The 26,024-nt window shown below is 47.2% G+C and overlaps 1 protein-coding gene across 1 annotated transcript; it reads right to left on the reverse strand.

Annotated features, from left to right (window-relative positions):
- Positions 1-16,951: 16,951 nt before the first annotated feature.
- On the reverse strand, positions 16,952-23,387 carry SOSTDC1 (sclerostin domain containing 1). The gene is made up of 2 exons (XM_088453150.1): positions 23,140-23,387; positions 16,952-18,420 (listed from the first exon to the last, which is right to left on the reverse strand). Exons 1-2 carry the CDS (start codon positions 23,342-23,344, stop codon positions 17,984-17,986), a joined length of 642 nt encoding a protein of 213 aa, XP_088309276.1. The 5' UTR covers positions 23,345-23,387; the 3' UTR covers positions 16,952-17,983.
- Between the last annotated feature and the right edge of the window lie 2,637 nt (positions 23,388-26,024).

Below are 26,024 nucleotides of genomic sequence, written 5' to 3' on the forward strand. Positions count from 1 at the left end.
GTGAGTGGTGGATGAATAGGAGAGGTTACATAGCATTCTGTGCACAGGGCACACGGTGACATTGGTGTGAGAGGTAGGTGAATAGGAGAGGTTACATAGCAGTCTGTGCACAGGGCACACGGTGACATTGGTGTGAGAGGTGGGTGAATAGGAGAGATTACATAGCAGTCTGTGCACAGGGCACACAGTGACATTGGTGTGAGTGGTGGGTGAGTAGGAGAGCTTACATAGCAGACTGCACAGGGCACACAGTGACATTGGTGTGAGTGGAGGGTGAAAAGGAGAGGTTACATAGCAGTCAGTGCACAGGGCACACAGTAACATTGGTGTGAGTGGTGGGTGAATAGGAGAGGTTACAGCGTCTGTGCACAGGGCACACAGTGACATTGGTGTGAGTGGGGGATGAATAGGAGAGGTTACATAGCAGTCTGTGCACAGGGCACACAGTGACATTGGTGTGATAGGTGGGTGGATAGGAGAGGTTACATAGCAGTCTGTGCACAGGACACACAGTGACATTGCTGTGAGTGGTGGGTGAATAGGAGAAGTTACATAGCATTCTGTGCACAGGGCAAACAATGACATTGGTGTGAGAGGTGGGTGAATAGGAGAAATTACATAGCAGTCTGTGCACAGGGCACACGTTGACATAGGTGTGAGAGGTGGGTGAATAGGAGAGGTTACATAGCATTCTGTGCACAGGGCACACAGTTTCATTGGTGTGAGTGGGGGATGAATAGGAGAGGTTACATAGCATTCTGTGCACAGGGCACACAGTGACATTGGTGTGAGATGTGGGTGAATAGGAGAGGTTACATAGCAGCCTGTGCACAGGACACACAGTGACATTGGTGTGAGTGGTGGATGAATAGGAGAGGTTACATAGCATTCTGTGCACAGGGCACATGGTGACATTGGTGTGAGAGGTAGGTGAATAGGAGAGGTTACATAGCAGTCTGTGCACAGGCCACACGGTGACATTGGTGTGAGAGGTGGGTGAATAGGAGAGATTACATAGCAGTCTGTGCACAGGGCACACAGTGACATTGGTGTGAGTGGTGGGTGAGTAGGAGAGCTTACATAGCAGACTGCACAGGGCACACAGTGACATTGGTGTGAGTGGTGGGTGAATAGGAGAGGTTACATAGCAGTCAGTGCACAGGGCACACAGTGACATTGGTGTGAGTGGTGGGTGAATAGGAGAGGTTACAGAGTCTGTGCACAGGGCACACAGTGACATTGGTGTGAGTGGGGGATGAATAGGAGAGGTTACATAGCAGTCTGTGCACAGGGCACACAGTGACATTGGTGTGAGAGGTGGGTGAATAGGAGAGGTTACATAGCAGTCTGTGCACAGGACACACAGTGACATTGGTGTGAGTGGTGGGTGAATAGGAGAGGTTACATAGCATTCTGTGCACAGGGCAAACAATGACATTGGTGTGAGAGGTGGGTGAATAGGAGAAATTACATAGCAGTCTGTGCACAGGGCACACGTTGACATAGGTGTGAGAGGTGGGTGAATAGGAGAGGTTACATAGCATTCTGTGCACAGGGCACACAGTGACATTGGTGTGAGAGGTGGGTGAATAGTAGAGGTTACATAGCAGCCTGTGCACAGGGCACACAGTTACATTGGTGTGAGTGGTGGGTGAATAGGAGAGCTTACATAGCAGACTGCACAGGGCACACAGTGACATTGGTGTGAGTGGTGGGTGAATAGGAGAGGTTACATAGCATTCTGTGCACAGGGCACACGGTGACATTGGTGTGAGAGGTGGGTGAATAGGAGAGCTTACATAGCAGTCTGCACAGGGCACACAGTGACATTGGAGTGATGGATGAATAGGAGAGGTTACATAGCATTCTGTGCACAGGGCACACAGTGACATTGGTGTGAGAGGTGGGTGAATAGGAGAGGTTACATAGCAGCCTGTGCACAGGGCACACAGTGACATTGGTGTGAGAGGTGGGTGAATAGGAGAGGTTACATAGCAGACTGCACAGGGCACACAGTGACATTGGTGTGAGTGGTGGGTGAATAGGAGAGGTTACATAGCAGTCAGTGCACAGGGCACACAGTGACATTGATGTGAGTGGTGGGTGAATAGGAGAGGTTACAGCGTCTGTGCACAGGGCACACAGTGACATTGGTGTGAGAGGTTGGTGAATAGCCGAGGTTACATAGCATTCTGTGCACAGGGCACACAGTGACATTGGTGTGAGACGTGGGTGAATAGTAGAGGTTACATAGCAGCCTATGCACAGGACACACAGTGACATTGGTGTGAGAGGTGCGTGAATAGGAGAGGTTACATAGCAGCCTGTGCACAGGACACACAGTGACATTGGTGTGAGAGGTGGATGAATAGGAGAGGTTACATAGGCACATGGTGACATTGGTGTGAGAGGTAGGTGAATAGGAGAGGTTACATAGCAGTCTGTGCACAGGGCACACGGTGACATTGGTGTGAGAGGTGGGTGAATAGGAGAGATTACATAGCAGTCTGTGCACAGGGCACACAGTGACATTGGTGTGAGTGGTGGCTGAGTAAGAGAGCTTACATAGCGGACTGCACAGGGCACACAGTGACATTGGTGTGAGTGGTGGGTGAGTAGGAGAGCTTACATAGCAGACTGCACAGGGCACACAGTGACATTGGTGTGAGTGGGGGATGAATAGGAGAGGTTACATAGCAGTCTGTGCACAGGGCACACAGTGACATTGGTGTGAGAGGTGGGTGAATAGGAGAGGTTACATAGCAGTCTGTGCACAGGGCACACAGTGACATTGGTGTGAGTGGGGGATGAATAGGAGAGGTTACATAGCAATCTGTGCACAGGGCACACAGTGACATTGGTGGGAGAGGTGGGTGAATAGGAGAGGTTACATAGCAGTCTGTGCAGAGGACACAGTGACATTGGTGTGAGTGGTGGGTGAATAGGAGAGGTTACATAGCATTCTGTGCACAGGGCACACGGTGACATTGGTGTGAGAGGTGGGTGAATAGGAGAGCTTACATAGCAGTCTGCACAGGGCACACGGTGACATTGGTGTGAGAGGTGGGTGAATAGTAGAGGTTACATAGCAGTCTCTGCACAGGGCACACAGTGACATTGGAGTGATGGGTGAATAGGAGAGGTTACATAGCAGTCTGTGCACAGGACACAGTGACATTGGTGTGAGTGGTGGGTGAATAGGAGAGGTTACATAGCAGTCTGTGCACAGGGCACACAGTGACATTGGTGTGAGAGGTGGGCGAATAGGAGAGGTTACATAGTCTGTGCACAGGGCACACAGTGACATTGGTGTGAGTGGTGGGTGAATAGGAGAGGTTACATAGTCTGAACAGGGCACACAGTGACATTGGTGTGAGTGGTGGGTGAATAGGAGAGGTTACATAGCAGTCTGTGCACAGGGCACACAGTGACATTGGTGTGAGAGGTGGGTGAATAGGAGAGGTTATATAGCAGTCTGTGCACAGGGCACACAGTGACATTGGTGTGAGTGGTGGGTGAATAGGAGAGGTTACATAGCATTCTGTGCACAGGGCACACAGTGACATTGGTGTGAGAGGTGGGTGAATAGGAGAGGTTACCTAGCAGCCTGTGCACAGGGCACACAGTGACGTGGGTGTGAGTGGGGGATGAATAGGAGAGGTTACATAGCAGTCTGTGCACAGGGCACACAGTGACATTGGTGTGAGCGGTGGATGAATAGGAGAGGTTACATAGCAGTCTGTGCACAGGGCACACGGTGACATTGGTGTGAGAGGTGGGTGAATAGGAGAGATTACATAGCATTCTGTGCACGGGGCACACAGTGACATTGGTGTGAGAGGTGGGTGAATAGTAGAGGTTACATAGCAGTCTGTGCACAGGGCACACAGTGACATTGTTGTGAGTTGGGGATGAATAGGAGAGGTTACATAGCAGTCTGTGCACAGGGCACTCAGTGACATTGGTGTGAGAGGTGGGTGAATAGGAGAGGTTACATAGCAGTCTGTGCGCAGGGCACACAGTGACATTGGTGTGAGTGGTGGATGAATAGGAGAGGTTTCATAGCAGTCTGTGCACAGGGCACACAGTGACATTGGTGTGAGTGGTGGGTGAATAGTAGAGGTTACATAGCAGTCTGTGCACAGGGCACAGTGACATTGGTGTGAGAGGTGGGTGAATAGGATAGGTTACATAGCAGCCTGTGCACAGGGCACACAGTGACATTGGTGTGAGATGGGGATGAATAGGAGAGGTTACATAGCAGTCTGTGCACAGGGCACACAGTGACATTGGTGTGAGTTGGGGATGAATAGGAGAGGTTACATAGCAGTCTGTGCACAGGGCACACAGTGACATTGGTGTGAGAGGTGGGTGAATAGGAGAGGTTACATAGCAGTCTGTGCACAGGGCACACAGTGACATTGGTGTGAGAGGTGGGTGAATAGGAGAGGTTACATAGCAATCTGTGCACAGGACACAGTGACATTGGTGTGAGTGGTGAGTGAATAGGAGAGGTTACATAGCATTCTGTGCACAGGGCACACAGTGACATTGGTGTGAGAGGTGGGTGAATAGGAGAGGTTACATAGCAGTCTGTGCACAGGGCACACGGTGACATTGGTGTGAGAGGTGGGTGAAAAGGAGAGGTTACATAGCAGTCTGTGCACAGGGCACACAGTGACATTGGAGTGATGGATGAATAGGAGAGGTTATATAGCATTCTGTGCACAGGGCACACAGTGACATTGGTGTGAGAGGTGGGTGAATAGGAGAGGTTACATAGCAGCCTGTGCACAGGGCACACAGTGACATTGGTGTGAGAGGTGGGTGAATAGGAGAGTTTACATAGGAGTCTGCACAGGACACACAGTGACATTGGTGTGAGTGGTGGGTGAATAGGAGAGGTTACGTAGCATTCTGTGCACAGGGCACACAGTGACATTGGTGTGAGTGATGGTTGAATAGGACAGGTTACATAGCAGTCTGTACATATGGCACACAGTGAAATCGGTGTGAGTGGTTGGTGAATAGGATAGGTTACATAGCAGCCTGTGCACAGGGCACACAGTGACATTGGAGTGATGGGTGAATAGGAGAGGTTACATAGCATTCTGTGCACAGGGCACACGGTGACATTGGTGTGAGAGGTAGGTGAATAGGAGAGGTTGCATAGCAGTCTGTGCACAGGGCACACGGTGACATTGGTGTGAGAGGTAGGTGAATAGGAGAGGTTACATAGCAGTCTGTGCACAGGGCACACAGTGACATTGGTGTGAGTGGTGGGTGAATAGGAGAGGTTACATAGCAGACTGCACAGGGCACACAGTGTCATTGGTGTGAGTGTTGGGTGAATAGGAGAGGTTACATAGCAGTCTGTGCACAGGGCACACAGTGACATTGGTGTGAGTGGTGGGTGAATAGGAGAGGTTACATAGTCTGTGCACAGGGCACACGGTCACATTGGTGTGAGAGGTGGGTGAATAGGAGAGGTTACATAGCAGTCTGTGCACAGGGCTCACAGTGACATTGGTGTGAGAGGTGGGTGAATAGTAGAGGTTACATAGCAGTCTGTGCACAGGGCACACAGTGACATTGTTGTGAGTTGGGGATGAATAGGAGAGGTTACATAGCAGTCTGTGCACAGGGCACACAGTGACATTGGTGTGAGAGGTGGGTGAATAGGAGAGGTTAGATAGCAGTCTGTGCGCAGGGCACACAGTGACATTGGTGTGAGTGGTGGATGAATAGGTGAGGTTACATAGCAGTCTGTGCACAGGGCACACAGTGACATTGGTGTGAGTGGTGGGTGAATAGTAGAGGTTACATAGCAGTCTGTGCACAGGGCACAGTGACATTGGTGTGAGTGGTGGGTGAATAGGATAGGTTACATAGCAGCCTGTGCACAGGGCACACAGTGACATTGGTGTGAGATGGGGATGAATAGGAGAGGTTACATAGCAGTCTGTGCACAGGGCACACAGTGACATTGGTGTGAGTTGGGGATGAATAGGAGAGGTTACATAGCAGTCTGTGCACAGGGCACACAGTGACATTGGTGTGAGAGGTGGGTGAATAGGAGAGGTTACATAGCAGTCTGTGCACAGGGCACACAGTGACATTGGTGTGAGAGGTGGGTGAATAGGAGAGGTTACATAGCAGTCTGTGCACAGGACACAGTGACATTGGTGTGAGTGGTGAGTGAATAGGAGAGGTTACATAGCATTCTGTGCACAGGGCACACGGTGACATTGGTGTGAGAGGTGGGTGAAAAGGAGAGGTTACATAGCTGTCTGTGCACAGGGCACACAGTGACATTGGAGTGATGGATGAATAGGAGAGGTTATATAGCATTCTGTGCACAGGGCACACAGTGACATTGGTGTGAGAGGTGGGTGAATAGGAGAGGTTACATAGCAGCCTGTGCACAGGGCACACAGTGACATTGGTGTGAGAGGTGGGTGAATAGGAGAGGTTACATAGGAGTCTGCACAGGACACACAGTGACATTGGTGTGAGTGGTGGGTGAATAGGAGAGGTTACATAGCATTCTGTGCACAGGGCACACAGTGACATTGGTGTGAGTGATGGTTGAATAGGAGAGGTTACATAGCAGTCTGTGCACAGGGCACACAGTGACATTGGTGTGAGTGGGGGATGAATAGGAGAGGTTACATAGCAGTCTGTGCACAGGGCACAGTGACATTGATGTGAGTGATGGTTGAATAGGAGAGGTTACATAGCACTCTGGGCACAGGGCACACGGTGACATTGGTGTGAGAGGTGGGTGAATATGATAGGTTGCTTAGCAGTCTGTACATATGGCACACAGTGAAATCGGTGTGAGTGGTTGGTGAATAGGATAGGTTACATAGCAGCCTGTGCACAGGGCACACAGTGACATTGGAGTGATGGGTGAATAGGAGAGGTTACATAGCATTCTGTGCACAGGGCACACGGTGACATTGGTGTGAGAGGTAGGTGAATAGGAGAGGTTACATAGCAGTCTGTGCACAGGGCACACGGTGACATTGGTGTGAGAGGTAGGTGAATAGGAGAGGTTACATAGCAGTCTGTGCACAGGGCACACAGTGACATTGGTGTGAGTGGTGGGTGAATAGGAGAGGTTACATAGTCTGTGCACAGGGCACACGGTGACATTGGTGTGAGAGGTGGGTGAATAGGAGAGGTTACATAGCATTCTGTGCACAGGGCACACAGTGACATTGGTGTGAGAGGTGGGTGAATAGTAGAGGTTACATAGCAGTCAGTGCACAGGGCACACAGTGACATTGGTGTGAGTGGTGGGTGAATAGGATAGGTTACATAGCAGCCTGTGCACAGGGCACACAGTGACATTGGTGTGAGTTGGGGATGAATAGGAGAGGTTACATAGCAGTCTGTGCACAGGGCACACAGTGACATTGGTGTGAGAGGTGGGTGAATAGGAGAGGTTACATAGCAGTCTGTGCACAGGGCACACAGTGACATTGGTGTGAGTGGTGGGTGAATAGGAGAGGTTACATAGCATTCTGTGCACAGGGCACACAGTGACATTGGTGTGAGAGGTGGGTGAATAGTAGAGGTTACCTAGCAGCCTGTGCACAGGGCACACAGTGACATTGGTGTGAGTGGGGGATGAATAGGAGAGGTTACATAGCAGTCTGTGCACAGGGCACACAGTGACATTGGTGTGAGAGGTGAATGAATAGGAGAGGTTACATAGCATTCTGTGCACGGGGCACACAGTGACATTGGTGTGAGAGGTGGGTGAATAGTAGAGGTTACATAGCAGTCTGTGCACAGGGCACACAGTGACATTGTTGTGAGTTGGGGATGAATAGGAGAGGTTACATAGCAGTCTGTGCACAGGGCACACAGTGACATTGGTGTGAGAGGTGGGTGAATAGGAGAGGTTACATAGCAGTCTGTGCGCAGGGCACACAGTGACATTGGTGTGAGTGGTGGATGAATAGGAGAGGTTACATAGCAGTCTGTGCACAGGGCACACAGTGACATTGGTGTGAGTGGTGGGTGAATAGTAGAGGTTACATAGCAGTCTGTGCACAGGGCACAGTGACATTGGTGTGAGTGGTGGGTGAATAGGATAGGTTACATAGCAGCCTGTGCACAGGGCACACAGTGACATTGGTGTGAGATGGGGATGAATAGGAGAGGTTACATAGCAGTCTGTGCACAGGGCACACAGTGACATTGGTGTGAGTTGTGGATGAATAGGAGAGGTTACATAGCAGTCTGTGCACAGGGCACACAGTGACATTGGTGTGAGAGGTGGGTGAATAGGAGAGGTTACATAGCATTCTGTGCACAGGGCACACAGTGACATTGGTGTGAGAGGTGGGTGAATAGGAGAGGTTACATAGCAGTCTGTGCACAGGACACAGTGACATTGGTGTGAGTGGTGGGTGAATAGGAGAGGTTACATATCATTCTGTGCACAGGGCACACGGTGACATTGGTGTGAGAGGTGGGTGAATAGGAGAGGTTACATAGCAGTCTGTGCACAGGGCACACGGTGACATTGGTGTGAGAGGTGGGTGAAAAGGAGAGGTTACATAGCAGTCTGTGCACAGGGCACACAGTGACATTGGAGTGATGGATGAATAGGAGAGGTTACATAGCATTCTGTGCACAGGGCACACAGTGACATTGGTGTGAGAGGTGGGTGAATAGGAGAGGTTACATAGCAGCCTGTGCACAGGGCAAACAGTGACATTGGTGTGAGAGGTGGGTGAATAGGAGAGGTTACATAGGAGTCTGCACAGGGCACACAGTGACATTGGTGTGAGTGGGGGATGAATAGGAGAGGTTACATAGCAGTCTGTGCACAGGGCACAGTGACATTGGTGTGAGTGATGGTTGAATAGGAGAGGTTACATAGCACTCTGGGCACAGGGCACACGGTGACATTGGTGTGAGAGGTGGGTGAATAGGATAGGTTGCTTAGCAGTCTGTACATATGGCACACAGTGAAATCGGTGTGAGTGGTTGAAGAATAGGATAGGTTACATAGCAGTCTGTGCACAGGGCACACAGTGACATTGGAGTGATGGGTGAATAGGAGAGGTTACATAGCATTCTGTGCACAGGGCACACGGTAACATTGGTGTGAGAGGTAGGTGAATAGGAGAGGTTACATAGCAGTCTGTACACAGGGCACACGGTGACATTGGTGTGAGAGGTAGGTGAATAGGAGAGGTTACATAGCAGTCTGTGCACAGGGCACACGGTGACATTGGTGTGAGAGGTAGGTGAATAGGAGAGGTTACATAGCAGTCTGTGCACAGGGCACACAGTGACATTGGTGTGAGTGGTGGGTGAATAGGAGAGGATACATAGCAGACTGCACAGGGCACACAGTGTCATTGGTGTGAGTGTTGGGTGAATAGGAGAGGTTACATAGCAGTCTGTGCACAGGGCACACAGTGACATTGGTGTGAGTGGTGGGTGAATAGGAGAGGTTACATAGCAGTCTGTGCACAGGGCACACGGTGACATTGGTGTGAGAGGGGGGTGAATAGGAGAGGTTACATAGCAGTCTGTGCACAGGGCAGACAGTGACATTGGTGTGAGAGGTGGGTGAATAGTAGAGGTTACATTGCAGCCTGTGCACAGGGCACACAGTGACATTGGTGTGAGTGGGGGATGAATAGGAGAGGTTACATAGCAGTCTGTGCACAGGGCACACAGTGACATTGGTGTGAGAGGTGGGTGAATTGGAGAGGTTACATAGCATTCTGTGCACAGGGCACACAGTGACATTGGTGTGAGAGGTGGGTGAATAGTAGAGGTTACATAGCAGTCTGTGCACAGGGCACGCAGTGACATTGGTGTGAGTGGTGGGTGAATAGGATAGGTTACATAGCAGCCTGTGCACAGGGCACACAGTGACATTGGTGTGAGTTGGGGATGAATAGGAGAGGTTACATAGCAGTCTGTGCACAGGGCACACAGTGACATTGCTGTGAGTTGGGGATGAATAGGAGAGGTTACATAGCAGTCTGTGCGCAGGGCACACAGTGACATTGGTGTGAGAGGTGGGTGAATAGGAGAGGTTACATAGCAGTCTGTGCACAGGACACAAAGTGACATTGGTGTGAGTGGTGGGTGAATAGGAGAGGTTACATAGCATTCTGTGCACAGGGCACACGGTGACATTGGTGTGAGAGGTGGGTGAATAGGAGAGGTTACATAGCAGTCTGTGCACAGGGCACACAGTGACATTGGAGTGATGGGTGAATAGGAGAGGTTACATAGCAGTCTGTGCACAGGGCACACGGTGACATTGGTGTGAGAGGGGGGTGAATAGGAGAGGTTACATAGCAGTCTGTGCACAGGGCAGACAGTGACATTGGTGTGAGAGGTGGGTGAATAGTAGAGGTTACATTGCAGCCTGTGCACAGGGCACACAGTGACATTGGTGTGAGTGGGGGATGAATAGGAGAGGTTACATAGCAGTCTGTGCACAGGGCACACAGTGACATTGGTGTGAGAGGTGGGTGAATTGGAGAGGTTACATAGCATTCTGTGCACAGGGCACACAGTGACATTGGTGTGAGAGGTGGGTGAATAGTAGAGTTTACATAGCAGTCTGTGCACAGGGCACGCAGTGACATTGGTGTGAGTGGTGGGTGAATAGGATAGGTTACATAGCAGCCTGTGCACAGGGCACACAGTGACATTGGTGTGAGTTGGGGATGAATAGGAGAGGTTACATAGCAGTCTGTGCACAGGGCACACAGTGACATTGCTGTGAGTTGGGGATGAATAGGAGAGGTTACATAGCAGTCTGTGCGCAGGGCACACAGTGACATTGGTGTGAGAGGTGGGTGAATAGGATAGGTTACATAGCAGCCTGTGCACAGGACACACAGTGACATTGGTGTGAGTGGTGGGTTAATAGGAGAGGTTACATAGCATTCTGTGCACAGGGCACACGGTGACATTGGTGTGAGAGGTAGGTGAATAGGAGAGGTTACATAGCATTCTGTGCACAGGGCACATGGTGACATTGGTGTGAGAGGTAGGTGAATAGGAGAGGTTACATAGCAGTCTGTGCACAGGGCACACAGTGACATTGGTGTGAGTGGTGGGTGAATAGGAGAGGTTACATAGCAGACTGCCCAGGGCACACAGTGTCATTGGTGTGAGTGGTGGGTGAATAGGAGAGGTTACATAGCAGTCTGTGCACAGGGCACACAGTGACATTGGTGTGAGTGGTGGGTGAATAGGAGAGATTACATAGTCTGTGCACAGGGCACACAGTGACATTGGTGTGAGTGGGGGATGAATAGGAGAGGTTACATAGCAGTCTGTGCACAGGGCACACAGTGACATTGGTGTGAGAGGTGGGTGAATAGGAGAGGTTACATAGCAGTCTGTGCACAGGACACACAGTGACATTGGTGTGAGTGGTGGGTGAATAGGAGAGGTTACATAGCATTCTGTGCACAGGGCACACGTTGACATTGGTGTGAGAGGTGGGTGAATAGGAGAGGTTACATAGCAGTCTGTGCACAGGGCACACAGTGACATTGGTGTGAGAGGTGGGTGAATAGGAGAGGTTACATAGCAGTCTGTGCACAGGGCACACAGTGACATTGGTGTGAGAGGTGGGTGAATAGTAGAGGTTACATTGCAGCCTGTGCACAGGGCACACAGTGAAATTGGTGTGAGTGGGGGATGAATAGGAGAGGTTACATAGCAGTCTGTGCACAGGGCACACAGTGACATTGGTGTGAGAGGTGGGTGAATAGGAGAGGTTACATAGCAGTCTGTGCACAGGACACAGTGACACTGGTGTGAGTGGTGGGTGAATAGGAGAGGTTACATAGCAGTCTGTGCACAGGGCACACGGTGACATTGGTGTGAGAGGTAGGTGAATAGGAGAGGTTACATAGCAGTCTGTGCACAGGGCACACAGTGACATTGGTGTGAGTGGTGGGTGAATAGGAGAGGTTACATAGCCGACTGCACAGGGCACACAGTGTCATTGGTGTGAGTGGTGGGTGAATAGGAGAGGTTACATAGCAGTCTGTGCACAGGGCACACAGTGACATTGTTGTGAGTGGTGGGTGAATAGGAGAGGTTACATAGTCTGTGCACAGGGCACACAGTGACATTGGTGTGAGTGGGGGATGAATAGGAGAGGTTACATAGCAGTCTGTGCACAGGGCACACAGTGACATTGGTGTGAGAGGTGGGTGAATAGGAGAGGTTACATAGCAGTCTGTGCACAGGACACACAGTGACATTGGTGTGAGTGGTGGGTGAATAGGAGAGGTTACATAGCATTCTGTGCACAGGGCACACGTTGACATTGGTGTGAGAGGTGGGTGACTAGGAGAGGTTACATAGCAGTCTGTGCACAGGGCACACAGTGACATTGGTGTGAGAGGTGGGTGAATAGGAGAGGTTACATAGCAGTCTGTGCACAGGGCACACAGTGACATTGGTGTGAGAGGTGGGTGAATAGTAGAGGTTACATTGCAGCCTGTGCACAGGGCACACAGTGACATTGGTGTGAGTGGGGGATGAATAGGAGAGGTTACATAGCAGTCTGTGCACAGGGCACACAGTGACATTGGTGTGAGAGGTGGGTGAATAGGAGAGGTTACATAGCAGTCTGTGCACAGGACACAGTGACACTGGTGTGAGTGGTGGGTGAATAGGAGAGGTTACATAGCATTCTGTGCACAGGGCACACGTTGACATTGGTGTGAGAGGTGGGTGAATAGGAGAGGTTACATAGCAGTCTGTGCACAGGGCACACGGTGACATTGGTGTGAGAGGTGGGTGAATAGGAGAGGTTACATAGCAGTCTGTGCACAGGGCACACAGTGACATTGGAGTGATGGGTGAATAGGATAGGTTACATAGCAGCTCTGCACAGGGCACACAGTGACATTGGTGTGAGTGATGGGTGAATAGGAGAGGTTACATAGCAGTCTGTGCACAGGGCACACTGTGACATTGGTGTGAGAGGTGGATGAATAGGAGAGGTTACATAGCAGTCTGTGCACAGGGCACACAGTGACATTGGTGTGAGTGATGGGTGAATAGGAGAGGTTACACAGCAGTCTGTGCACAGGGCACACAGTGACATTGGCGTGAGTGGTGGGGGACGACACTGCTGCCACCTGTCTGTATAGCGCTGATGGTCACGTGAGCCAATCCTGCGACAGGGCAAAGCAACTAGAACACTTCAAATAGCGATCACAGACGAATTAAGGGATGGGGTGGGAGGGCGACAGGGGCGGCCATGACACTAAACCACCCCCAGGCCTTCTAAAAAAGGACAAGTGTAGGAGTTGCCCATAGCAACCAATCAGCTTCTAGCTATCATTTATTAAATTCCATAAAATGATAGCTAGAAGCTGATTGGTTGCTATGGGTAACACCTCTACTTGTCCTCTTTTAGAAAATTTGATACATCCCCCTCCTTAGTCTGTCATAAAAGCGAGACTCCTGTGAAAAATAGGTTTGAAGAATGTGAAGCAGTTTGGGTAATGAAGGGTGGAATCTCCAGGTGACCCCAGAATGTTCGCCATAAACAGGAGCTCTAGCAATTTATTTATTTTTATATATTACCAGTTATTTATACAGCGCACACATATTCTGCAGCGCTTTACAGACATCAGTCCCTGCCCCAGTGGAGCTTACAATCTATATTCCCTATCACATGCACACACTTACACACTAGGGTTAATTTTGTTGGGTGCCAATTAACCTACCAGTATATTTTTGGAAATGTGAGAGGAAACCGGAGTACCCGGAGAAAACCCATGCAAACAAAGGGAGAAAATACAAACTCCACACAGTTAGGGCCGTAGTGGGAATCGAACCCACGACCTCAGCCGATGGGCTTATCTGTACGGATCCCATCTGTTGCGGCATTAGCATAAAGACGCAGTCTTGCTGCGTAAAAAGTAACAGTCTTGGCTGCATTAGCGTCCACCTTTAAATCAGGCCTTGAGTTACTAAAAATTACTCTACCAAAGTCTAACGCAGACCAGATGTACTGAGCTCTGAAAAGTGATAAACTGCAGAGTGATAAACCACCAGCCAATCAGCTCCCAACTGTCATTTTTCAAACACAGCCTGTAACACGACATTTAGGGGCCGGCAGTTTATCACTCCCTAATTTTTTCACTTTCCAGAGCTTAGTACATCTGCCCCGGTGTCACCAGCATCAGGCAATTGACCAGATAGTGCTGCGTTTGGGGGCCAAAACTGATCCTGGTGTCTGATAGACCTACAGTTGGGTGAGTTGCTAAATGTGGTCAGTAGATGACCGCAGATTACCGCTACCAGGCTGGGTGCACTCATTTTCTGACTGCACCAAGAAGCCCCACACCTGATGGTATGCGGCAAGGGCCAAAAAGCCGGACGTTGTCCAATTTGGCCTTGACGTGTTTGGCAAAATTACACATTAGTCCTGCCACTCTGCTCTTGCAACATTGGCCATGATTGGTCTATATGTGGCCAGCTTAATACTAGTAGCTGATTTAGTAACTTATAGGCCTGTGGATGGGTGCAGGGCAATAGGCATGCAGTGTGAGGGTTGGCCACGCCACGTTGGGAATTTTGGACCCCGTTGATGGATGCAACGGCACTGCAGTCACTACTTTGCACCCCTCACCTCTTGGTGGTCCTGACTGGGTCCAGCTATGACATCCAACCATTTAAATTGAGAAACTCTCCTTAATAATAATATTAATAAAATAAATAAATCTAACATTTGTAGGAATTGAATACTGGATACAGGAACGTGTACAGGCTTTGGAAGCCACATTTTCGGTACCGCTTAGATTCAGTGACAGTGTTGTCTTTGAGTGATGTTAGGTTAGGCTCTCCCAGATGAATCGCTCCCCCTGGGAAATCCAACAGAACTCTAAATGCCAATCGCCAAGATAAAGCCAGCCGCACTTCATTTATTTAATAGGTAATCTGCTCTACAAAAATAAAGAAAAATGGAGCAGTGAAAAGTTCATATGACACGTACAGTCATGTCAAGATATACACTATCAGCCCTTTCATCTGGGAAGTTTATGATTTACATATCTAGAACCCAGGTTCCCAGACCTCATAAAAGTAGAGATTAAATGCAGAGAGCAGAGGTCTTCCCATCTCCAGGAATTCTCCACATTAGTTTGTTGATTGTCAAGTCTATGGGGTTTATTTACTAAGCTGTGTTAGGAGACAGAGTGAAAAGTGATAAGGTGCCAGCCAATCAGCTCCCAAATGTCATTTTTCAAACACAACCCGTGAGATGACAGTTGGGAGCTGATTGGCTGGCACCTTATCACTTTTCACTCTGTCTCCTAACACTGCTTAGTAAATAGACCCCTAAAAGACTGTGTTGAGTCATCAGTTTCCTCTCCCCCATAATCACCTCCAGACAACTACTTTGTATGACCGTACGCTGGTGAGTGGACGTAGATGGTGGGGAAGTGAAGGTATACATGCATGATATTGAGATTAGTCATTTATCACAATGCGGCCTGTTCCTGCCTCTCATTCCTCCCTGCACCAAAATGATCTTACCGTTTGAGAAGAGCCGCATTATAGGTAAAATAAAAATATTACATGTGGTGCCCTGCAACACAAAAGGGAGCACGGGGGCTCTGCGCATATTAGTCTTTGCCAGAACCGTGAAATATGGAATCAATGCATCCTTAGTTAAATAAATGTTATTTTGGAAATAGCAAGCACTTATCCGCAGAGTGCAGTACCATGTAATAATCTGTAGGTGGTGCTGTGTGCTCCTCGGTGCATGGGCATCACTGTCTCACTAGTATTAGGCAGGCAATACCAGTTTGGTAAAGGAAAAAGATTTAAAAAAAAAAAATTACAAAAATAGTATTTATAAAAAAATGTTCATTCATGTCGACCTGTGCGATATAAATGATGTGAAATAGAAGGTATTTTGTAACTGTAGGACATTTTAGTGCGCAATGTATTTAGCTGTGGAATATATGTATAATTATTACAACCAGTACCATTATTGTGACTTGGCAAAACTGAAAACAATATTTTTCACTGACCATTTTTCAAAATTTCAGGACTCCCAGAATATTTAGGATGTAACATAGAAATCACAAACTTTGGGGCAATAAACAAATGAAACCCATTACCTCAGACACAAGTTGGGAAGGGGGTGCATCCTCACATTGGAAATGAAGATCATACATGGCGGAAAAGTCACGTAAAATGTTAAAATACTGGTTATAATTTTGGGTGACGTATAATGAAAGGGGACGTGGTAATTACTAAAGTGCGGTTTTTTAGAAGTGGAGTTGTTGCCCATAGCAACCTATCAGATTCTACTTAACATTTATCTAGCACTTTCTAGAAGATAATAGCTAGAATCTGATTGGTTGCCATGGGCAACATCTCCACTTCTAAAAACCTGCACTATAGTAAATATATCCCTCAATGATTGGATCCAAATTTCATTTGAATTCCATTTGATTCACCTGAGCCATCACAACAGTTTTGAGTCCCGAATACTGAAAATTGTCAAAAAGGGCCCATCTTCTTTTCCAGTTGTACAGTCCCAGGCCTGTGCAGATGTCAACAAATCCGGCCCTGGTCTATAATCAATCTTTCTGATTTAAGGGTCAGTTGTGTAAGGTACTTTCCCTGAATTCTACTCCCCATGGCACTAGACAAAGCCCCCAAAGAATGTTCTATGGACACGGGGTGTCTAGTGGATGGAGCAGATTGTGGACACCAAAAATAGTGTGCCCATACGCTCAAATGATGTAAAATGGACCCTGCGTCTGATATTCTGTCGGTAAAACTTAGTCTGCATGTTCCCCCTGTGTTGTCGTAATACACTGCACAGTAAAAATAATTTAATTAATTAAAAAAAGAAAAAAAAATTGTAAATTCTTCATTGCACATTATAGCTTTTTAATAAACATTCCAACATATGCACTAATAAAAATATCACAATAAAAATATACCGCAAATACTACACAATTATTTTACAATATCTACATAAAAAAAAAAAAGAATGCGGGATGCAGTCTACTTACAGGTTGTAAGAAAATACTTTGATACATAAAAAATTGCTTTAAGACATATAAGGCACTGTACAAGTGAAAATACACATTCATAAGCTCCAGCAACCTTCGCCGTGGGCGGAGACCAGGAGCTTCGCTCATCTGTGACGAGCCCAAGCTCATGCACAAGATGGTGCGTAATTACATCAAATAAATATTTTAAATTCCATTTTATATTACTGCCAAACAAACAAAAAAAAAACATGGTGGGAATTTTATTTAAATGAGAAGCTTAAAGAAAATAATACCGGGCAATGCAACTCAATCTTATAAGAAAGTACTTTTTTTTTTTTTTTAAATTAACAATGGTGTTTTTTTGTAGAAAACACAGTTTAAGCATAAAACTAAAACAAATCCTTTATAAATAAAATCTTGTTGATTGAAAAAGAAAAACGCGGTCAGCATTTGGCATGTATAACTGATAAAACGCCTTTCTCTGGTGGTGAACTGATGAGATGATTAGGCGGCTATACTCATATTGAAAGGAGAATCAGAAATAAAAAATTTGGCAAACTGTTAGCTTATTGATATTTTATGAGATGCATAAGTATATTTATGGTCCTTTGGAAAAAAATGAAAAAATACCCCAAAAACTAGGGGTGTTACAAATTATTCCCACTTCTTCTATAAACTTTGTCTTGTTTAAATCTATTTCAAGCACCTCTAATCCGGTTATGATAGCTTTAGACATAAAACGTCAGCAAATTTGCCGGGAATTTCTCAAAATAAGTTTCAGTCCTTCAAAAAAAGATCCGAAGATATAAAAATATATGTGTCGATAGTGTAGCTTCATCATTCGTTGACTTCCAATGGAACAGAAAGGTCTAATTCCCCACTCACCGGGGATGAAGTCACCTTGGATTCACTGAGTCCAACTCATGGCATCATCCCACTTACTAGCTAGACATGTGCTTGCTGATCTTGCTTAGTCTCTTTCTATCCCGGTTGTTGTTGGAGTGATGTTGGTGGGGATGGATGGGTTTTATTGGAGAGGCCCCCTCGTAGTTGTGGCTGGACTCGTTGTGCTGCCTTGTATACCTTTTGCACTTGCAGGAAGTGACCACGGTGACCTTGTAGGTTCTGCTGGTGCCGTCGGCACACTGGAGCTGGATGCGTTGCGTGCGCGTCTTGTCATTCACGCATCTCCATTCCTGGGAGCTTCTACGGCTCCAGTACTTTAGACCATAGCCTCCTCCGATCCAGTTAGGTAGAATGGGAAGAGGGAGGCATTCCCCAGCACAAACCAGCTCCTTTAGGGGTCTCAGACTGGTGCACTGGCCATCAGAAATATACTTGGTGGATCTTAGTTCCCGGCAACCCACTTCATGGTGGTCTGCAAATAGATGAAGAGCAACAAATATTAATTACTTTGAAAAGTATATTGTACAACTAAATTTCTCTTAGACTACTTCTATGCAGAGCATACTATATATTAGATAGGGGGGGGAGATGTACTAAGCTCTGAAAAGTGATAAACTGGAGAGTGATAAACGACCAGCCACTGTCATGGCTCCCAACTGTCATGTTACAGGCTGTGTTTGAAAAATGACAGTTGGGAGCAGAGTCTACTGCGCATGCTCAGGTCTCCGGTAACATGGCGCCCGTGCAATCGTGCCGGGGACACCTCTACTGCGCATGTGCAGGCCTCCGGTGACATGGCACCCGCGCCTTGTTACCAGGGACACCTCTACTGCGCATGTGCAAATCTCTGGGAAAATGCCTGCCAAACCATTTCCCTGGTGGTTTGCGCTACTGGTGCAGCGCCGACACAGGTCTCCGGAGAGGCAAGTGTTGAACGTGGGTGCAGGGTGCACACCCTGCACCCATTATAGGCATGCTAATGTAAAAAACTCCAATCTGACTACTATGCAAGGAAGGGCGGGAGGGGGGAAGGGGGAGCACACTAATTTAGCTGAGGGGTCCTCCAAAGCTAGAAAAAAGCATGCTACAACGCTCACTCTGTGAAATAGCTTTGTATATCTTGGAGTGGTTTGTACATGATAGCCTGTAAAGAAATGTGACATATCTTGCAACAAAGGCTATAATGGTATATTACTTATTTAGTCACAAAATAGTGTAAACCACAGTAGGGGGCAGCAAGGCTTGCAGTCCACACATTTGGACCACCAGTGGCCCAATCCACAAATTTGTGGGACAGGCCTCAGGCCAAACAAGCAGACCACAGTGTATAGGTGGCACTGCCAGCTTCCAGGTACTGATCACCTCACACATGAAGCTATCAGTTAATGCGAGTCCTGAAATCATAGCCTGAAGGAGGTCATGACAATCACAGGAGACCATACGGGGGGTGCATGATAGATTTAAAGCACATTTAAAATTAATTACTATGGGGTTTAATAACCATCAGTGACACCAACTGGCTATATAGCAGTAAGCATTATCCTTCATTCCTCGTTCCAGTCCGATTACATATTACTCATCACAAATATTTACTGCGCCCACGTTGCGGCTAAGATACAACGTGATAATCTGCTATTGAGCTTTTGTCTGATCCATCACTCGGCCTGATAACCTCACATACAGGGCATTCCCACGTGTTCTCCATATACCATCTAAGATATAATATGGGGTAGATTTATTAAAGTTCCTAAAAATGAAAAGCGGAGGTGTGACCCATATCAACCAATCAAATACTAGCTATCATTTCTCACATTACATTCTAGAAAATGATAGACAGAATCTGATTGGTTTCTATGGTCAACACCACCGCTTGTCAGTATTATTGAATGTACCCTATATAAACTTCATGTATAGTCAGGTAATGGACGCGAGGGCCAGTAACCTTACTCCAGAGGGCTGACCGACCTCTGAGAACCGGCCTTAACTACGTTCTCATGTAAGCGGAGAGAGACATCAGTAGGTTAGAAACAACAGAGGAACAGGGCGAGCTGGGGCTGACATCCAGTGGAAGAAGTGATGAAAGTGACGGCTAGTTCCCACTCTAGCGGAAACAGATAATTAGCTGAGGACAATGGGTCGCGCCATAACATCTCATCGACACGTCCACCGCTCTGTCCTCTGATCTCCTGAGAGAGGGCACGCTTGCTTGCTTGCCTCTCCTCACCACCATAAATTTCCTCATCAGTTTAAAAGATGCCAGAAGTCTCCTTTCTATTTATTTTTTTGCATATCGCATGATTAATAGGTTATGGGACCCATGCCAAGTCTAACTTCTGTTCATCACGATCCAGATCCTCCCCCCCCCCCCATTTCCTCCCCATCAGACGAGTCAGTATGGTGAGCTGCTCCAGGCAAGACGAGGGTGGCGGGGGCTTCATTACAATGTGTGGATGTCTCCGTGCCAGAGGCCTGGAGCACACAAGTGCTCAGCCAGGAAGTGGAAGCAGAATGCTGGCCTCAAATCAAAGCCTTTTTATGTCTAGGTAACACTTTACATTTCTGAAGGGCCACAGACAGGTGAGAGTGAGTAGAGGGGCGGCGTAGCCCTCTTGGTGTTCTGTCTGCGGGTGCTGACATAGGGATTGCCAGGGGGAAGAGTTGGGAAGGTGGTGGTGGGGCGTGCAGGGTCACATTCGGGCCCCTGACGTGGAAACACTGTTGTGTCCCAACCACAATGCAATGGTGTAGGCTGGTATGTCCTAACACCTCCTGGTAACTTTCCATTCACTGCAAATTCTTTCACAGTAATAACACACACACCTGTGTAATATAGTAATATATATATATATATATATATATATATATAGGCCTTATGCAGTAAAATAGTGACAGCAGCAACAAAACTGGAGTGATAACTTGACAGCTGGTTGCTAAGGGTTACAGAACATGTACGCACCATTTTATTAACTAAGGCTCACTGTATTATGTGAAGTCTGTTACTCTGGTGAATAAGTAGCTGTCATTTTGCTAATATTTGAAATTGGCTGTTCCATTCTCCGCCTCCCACCTATTCGTTGTTTAGCTTACATATGTGCCTGTGACTCTGGCTTTTTCGATTAAGGGGTCTCTTTATCAGAGGCACAGAGCCCTAAATCCTGCCGAACCGTTCCCGGAATGGCGCGTCCCACAATGGCGCAATTCGCAAGGAAAATTGCGCCATATTCATCTCAATCTACCTGTGTGAAATCCGTGCAGGATACCACAATCTCTGTAACGCGATCCACATTAGGAGTTGTCACATATTCTAAGGCCAGGGCTCTCAGTGTCGAGCTAATATTTCCATTGTGTCACTTTCTATAGGTTTAGTGTCAGTTGCAGAGATACACTCTTTGTACTGAATTGTATCACTTTAAATGGAGGTATTCACTTGTCAGCAGTAATATTATATGGTAAGTATTGGGGAATGGAGTACATATACGTGTGGGGATTAACCGTCACGTACTGAGTGATGATAAGTTGAATACTGTACAATATCAGCACTCTATTGAGGGGGGGAGGGGGTGATGCTTTCTCACCTGCAAATTAGGGGCATTGTGTTTTACAGTACGAAGCTTGGAGTACAGTTACATTGGGAACAGCTACCAGCCCAAGTTTTAAAGATTTGTCCCTGTTTTTAGCCAACTATATCCAACTATATCCAACTCTTTTCTGCGATTTATCGAAAAATGTGTAAAATAAAAAAAGCGCATTAGAATTAAAATCCTAATTAAATATCTGACATGACGTCCTAGTAGGCGGCAAAGAATATTTTGAAAACGTTGATCCGCTAATCAGATGTTTGGGGTGAAGGTTACCCGCGGCTTCTCACAGTTCAATGCCCAGGTCCTTCCCGAAATTTGACATTCATTTTAATTAATGTTTGAATTATACACTATTTTAACTGCAACTCATTATCTCTATGGCTAAAACATACCGACCTGCACCATATACACACTCGCAAAATACACATGCTGTAAAACACATTCCAAAACCGTGAGGATTGGCAAATAATAAATCAATATTTGCTAAACTGGTGCAAAACAGAAAATGCACTGCTGCGACAGTCAGCGCCCCATCCTGCGCTGAGCGTGAATGGATCTTCATGAATCACTGGAGGTTTTAACAAACGGCAAATGGTCCAAAAGTACATCAGTGGGCTGCTGATCCCTATTTTTATGTATCTGTTCCATTCATTGAACACAATCCGGTGCATCATCTTGCGGGCGGATGGTACACTGCGCGTAAATAAATAAAAACAAACAAATATCTGATTGGCTGCTATGGGTGAGAGGGACGGGCATATCCCATGAGGATATTTGGGGTATGCTATTGCATTAATCACAGCAAATTGCACCATCAAGCCCAGAATAGGGAACAGTTTGTGACTCTCCTCTCCGCCAATAGTGATGTATAAAATCTTACCACAAAACCCCTGCAGCTATGCAAGGGTTAAAATGCCCGAAATTTACCTGGGTTAAATATTTGAATCTTGCATTAAAGTATTTTACCAAGTGATTTTACAGAATAAAAATCTGATTGTACTAGTGCAAGAATATGTTGCTAGAAAATGACAGTGTAAAACCCCCCAAAAACTCTGGATGCCTGATGGTGAATTACAATGAATGGTGACTTGCTATAAACTTTACTATACATTCATGCAGCACAAGTCAGGGTTCCCCAGTCTATCAGACATGTACCCCAAGAGGTACGGCTAAATGCCAGTCTAATACAGGGCATAAGCAAACTACAGGACATAGCCAATACAATATAGATGGCTTTTAAAGTTTTTTTTATACACACAGAGGAATAAATTTACTAAAGTGAGAGTTTTTAGAAGAGAGTTTTAAAAGTGATGTTGCCCATAGCAACCAATTAGATTCTACTTAACATTAAAGTAGCACCTTCTAGACGATAATAGCTAGAATCTGATTGGTTGCTATGGGCAACATCACTTTTAAAACTCACTTCTAAAAACTCTCACTTTAGTAAATTTACCCCAAAGGGTAACCTAGAAAACACTTTTATGCACATTGGGGTACCTACACTAAACAAGTAAACTTTAGAGAAACTACTCCGGATAAAATGAGATAGATCCCCAGTTCTAGTGCTCCCTCCCCCGCATGCATGGCACAGTGATTGCCCGGTGACTTACTGATCCTGTCCATGGCAGAGGTGGCCGGATGCCTGCCCCCGTTCCTGGCCTGGTTGCTGGCACTGCTGTTGGTCCCGGGCACTGAGTGCTTGCCCAGCTGTGCAGGGTACAGGATCTCAGTGGCATCATTCTTGTAGGACAGGCAGCCCCGGAGCAGGAGGCAGGCCAGGCAGAGGAGGCAGCGCTGGAAGCTGGGGATGTGCATGGTGCAGGCTAAAGTTACTGCTTGGAGCTCGGCGCCGGCTCTCTCCCTATATATACCAGGGGGGAGTGGTGGAGCTCTGCATCTCTCTGTGCACAGTGCACCCTGTACAGAACAGGTTATGGTCAGCCCCTCCCCTTATCTGTGCACCCCCAGCTCTAATAAGCAGCATTTCATATGGCGTTCAGGACAGGTTCAGCCCTTGTGCCTGATGAGGCTGTGCCCAGTCACTGTGCTGTGATCGGGGGTTGGTCCAGGCTAGAGCTGGACTTTGGGCACACAGCTCCTACATGAGCCTGGCACAGTTGGGAATGTAGTTTAGCAGCAGCAAGTGGGTCTGGTGGTGCTGTGTGTCCTGGGCATTGTGTCTGGAGGGGAGATGCCAAGGGCTGGGTGCCCTGCAGTGTGCCAGTGCCAGGCACACATGCTCTCATCATTGCTCCCTACTGTAGACTGTGACTATATGGTATAGATGCATTTAGCACAATTTCCATTGTACATGTACACAAGTCACACACTGAATAAATAAACATATAACTTGGAATAATCCATGTGACCACCTAAAAAAAAAAAACACTGTGAAAGGGGAAGAGTCAGGATTAATCAATAAATCCCAATCCCCCCCCAAAAGAACAGTCTAGATGTGCCCCGTGGGGAAGGGGGGGAGGCTAGGCGGACGGGAGCATCCTTAGGCTTCAGCGGCTGCAGGGAGGAGGGAGTGGCGGTTCCTCTCATGGTGTGAGATGCACAAAGGCGAAAATGTGGCCAAAACTCCGAAAACTTCTGTTTTTGGAGTTCTGGCCGCATTCCCCATATGTACCAAGTTGTGGAATGCAAAACTTTCTGGAGCTTGGACCAATTACACCTCTCCCAGCATCCCCCACGGGTATGTACTCGATATATGGCATCCAAAATGTAGTAATGCGTAGTACATCCCGCCCAGGGACAGGGCAGCTCGGGACACACACAGAGGAGGGGCACTTACAAGGTGCATCAAGGGTGCAGGAGGTTTAGTTGGGTGCAACGGCGGGGGGGGGGGCAATTTCAGAAGTGTGTAGTTGCAGGGGTATCACTTGCATGGGGTATTAAAATTGCAGGGGGGACAAATACAGGGTACAGGGGTGACAGTTGTAGGATGGTGCAGTTACAGGGTGCATGGTTGTCACTTGCATTGGTGGCAGTTACAGGGTGCAGGGGTGACAGTTGTAGGGCTGTGCAGTTACAGGGGCTGGGAATGGCAGTTACAGGGTGCATGGTTGTCACTTGCATTGGTGGCAGTTACAGGGTGCAGGGGTGACAGTTGTAGGGCTGTGCAGTTACAGGTGCTGGGAATGGCAGTTACAGGGTGCATGGTTGTCACTTACATTGGTGGCAGTTACAGGGTGCAGGGGTGACAGTTGTAGGGCAGTTACAGGGTGAAGGGTTTCACTCGCATGGCGGCAGTTACAGGGTGCGGGAGGCAGTTGCAGAGTTACAGGGTGCAGTGGGGGCAGTTGCATGTTGAGGAGGGCCAGTTGCAGCCATGTAATTACAGGGTGGAAGTTATAGGGTTCAGGGGTGCCACTTGCATGGAGAGCAGTAATGATGCAGGGGGCGCGTTTGGGATGGGGGGTGCAGTTACAGTGTGCAGTGGGGTAGTTATGGGATAGCAGTGGACAGGTGCATGGGGCAATTGCAGGGGGTGCAGTTGCAGGGGGACAGTTATACTGTGCATGGGTGGGAGGTGCAGGTCAATTGAATTTAAACCAGTGGGAATTTTTGCACCCAGTAATGGAGCGTTGTAATCACACACATCCCCCCCCATTATATGTCACCCAAAAGTATAACCAGAATTTTTATAAAGGTCTGTTTATTTTAAAGCAAAAATACAGTATGAAAGGCAAAATAAAACAACGTTGCCATGTAACAAATGTGTACATTGTTCATTTACAAATAATAATAACATTGCTATGGTTATATATACTGTAGAGTTAAAATAAAAACATAGTAAAGGTGTAATTAAATGGGGAAAAAAAGAGAGTGAAAGTAAGAGAGCAAGTAAAATAATAAAGCAATTATATTAAATTAAAAGAGCCAAAAAGGGTACAAAAAAGTAAAGTATCTCCACGTGAAAGTCGCAATATCGGCTATGGTTGACAAAAATTGGGTCAACTCATAATTGCAACACAATTAGACATACAGTATGAGGGTGTGATGGTGTGAGGGGGGCAAAGAGCCTACGAGGTATATTTTCTAAAGTGACAGTTTTGAGAAGTGGAGATGTTGCCCACAGCAACCAATCAGATTCTACATAACATTTATCTAGCACCTTCTAGAAGATAATAGCTAAAATCTGATTGGTTGCTATGGGCAACATCTCCACTTCTAAAAACCCACAGTTTAGTAAATTTACCCCTAAGTGACTTATTATAACCAGTGTTTTTGGTTATGTCTGACTTCTCCGCCATGTGATCTTCATCTCCAGTGTGAGGATGCCCCCCCCCCCCCCCATTCCCAACTTGTGTCTTCTCTCTGGAGTTCATGACGTAATGGGTTGTATGTATTTAGTGCCCCAAAGTTTGTTAGGGGTGGGAGAGATGAGTGTGGCTCACCCAGCCCTGTGCTTTGCATTGTTGCATAGTTACTGTGTATAATAATTTCCCCAGTGCCGTGCAGTTACTCCTGGGGCTCATTTATCAGTGAT

Source organism: Taudactylus pleione, unplaced genomic scaffold (genome assembly GCF_031769625.1).
Source record: "Taudactylus pleione unplaced genomic scaffold, aTauple2 ptg000571l, whole genome shotgun sequence".
Classification (NCBI taxonomy): Eukaryota; Metazoa; Chordata; class Amphibia; order Anura; family Myobatrachidae; genus Taudactylus; species Taudactylus pleione.

Bases quoted from the DNA above. Each gene is read 5' to 3' on its own strand.
- SOSTDC1 (XM_088453150.1), bottom strand. From the start codon at position 23,344: ATGCACATCCCCAGCTTCCAGCGCTGCCTCCTCTGCCTGGCCTGCCTC. The intron at 18,421-23,139 runs GTAAGTCACCGG...ATCTATTTGCAG, and splicing joins CTCTGCCATGGACAGGATCA to ACCACCATGAAGTGGGTTGC.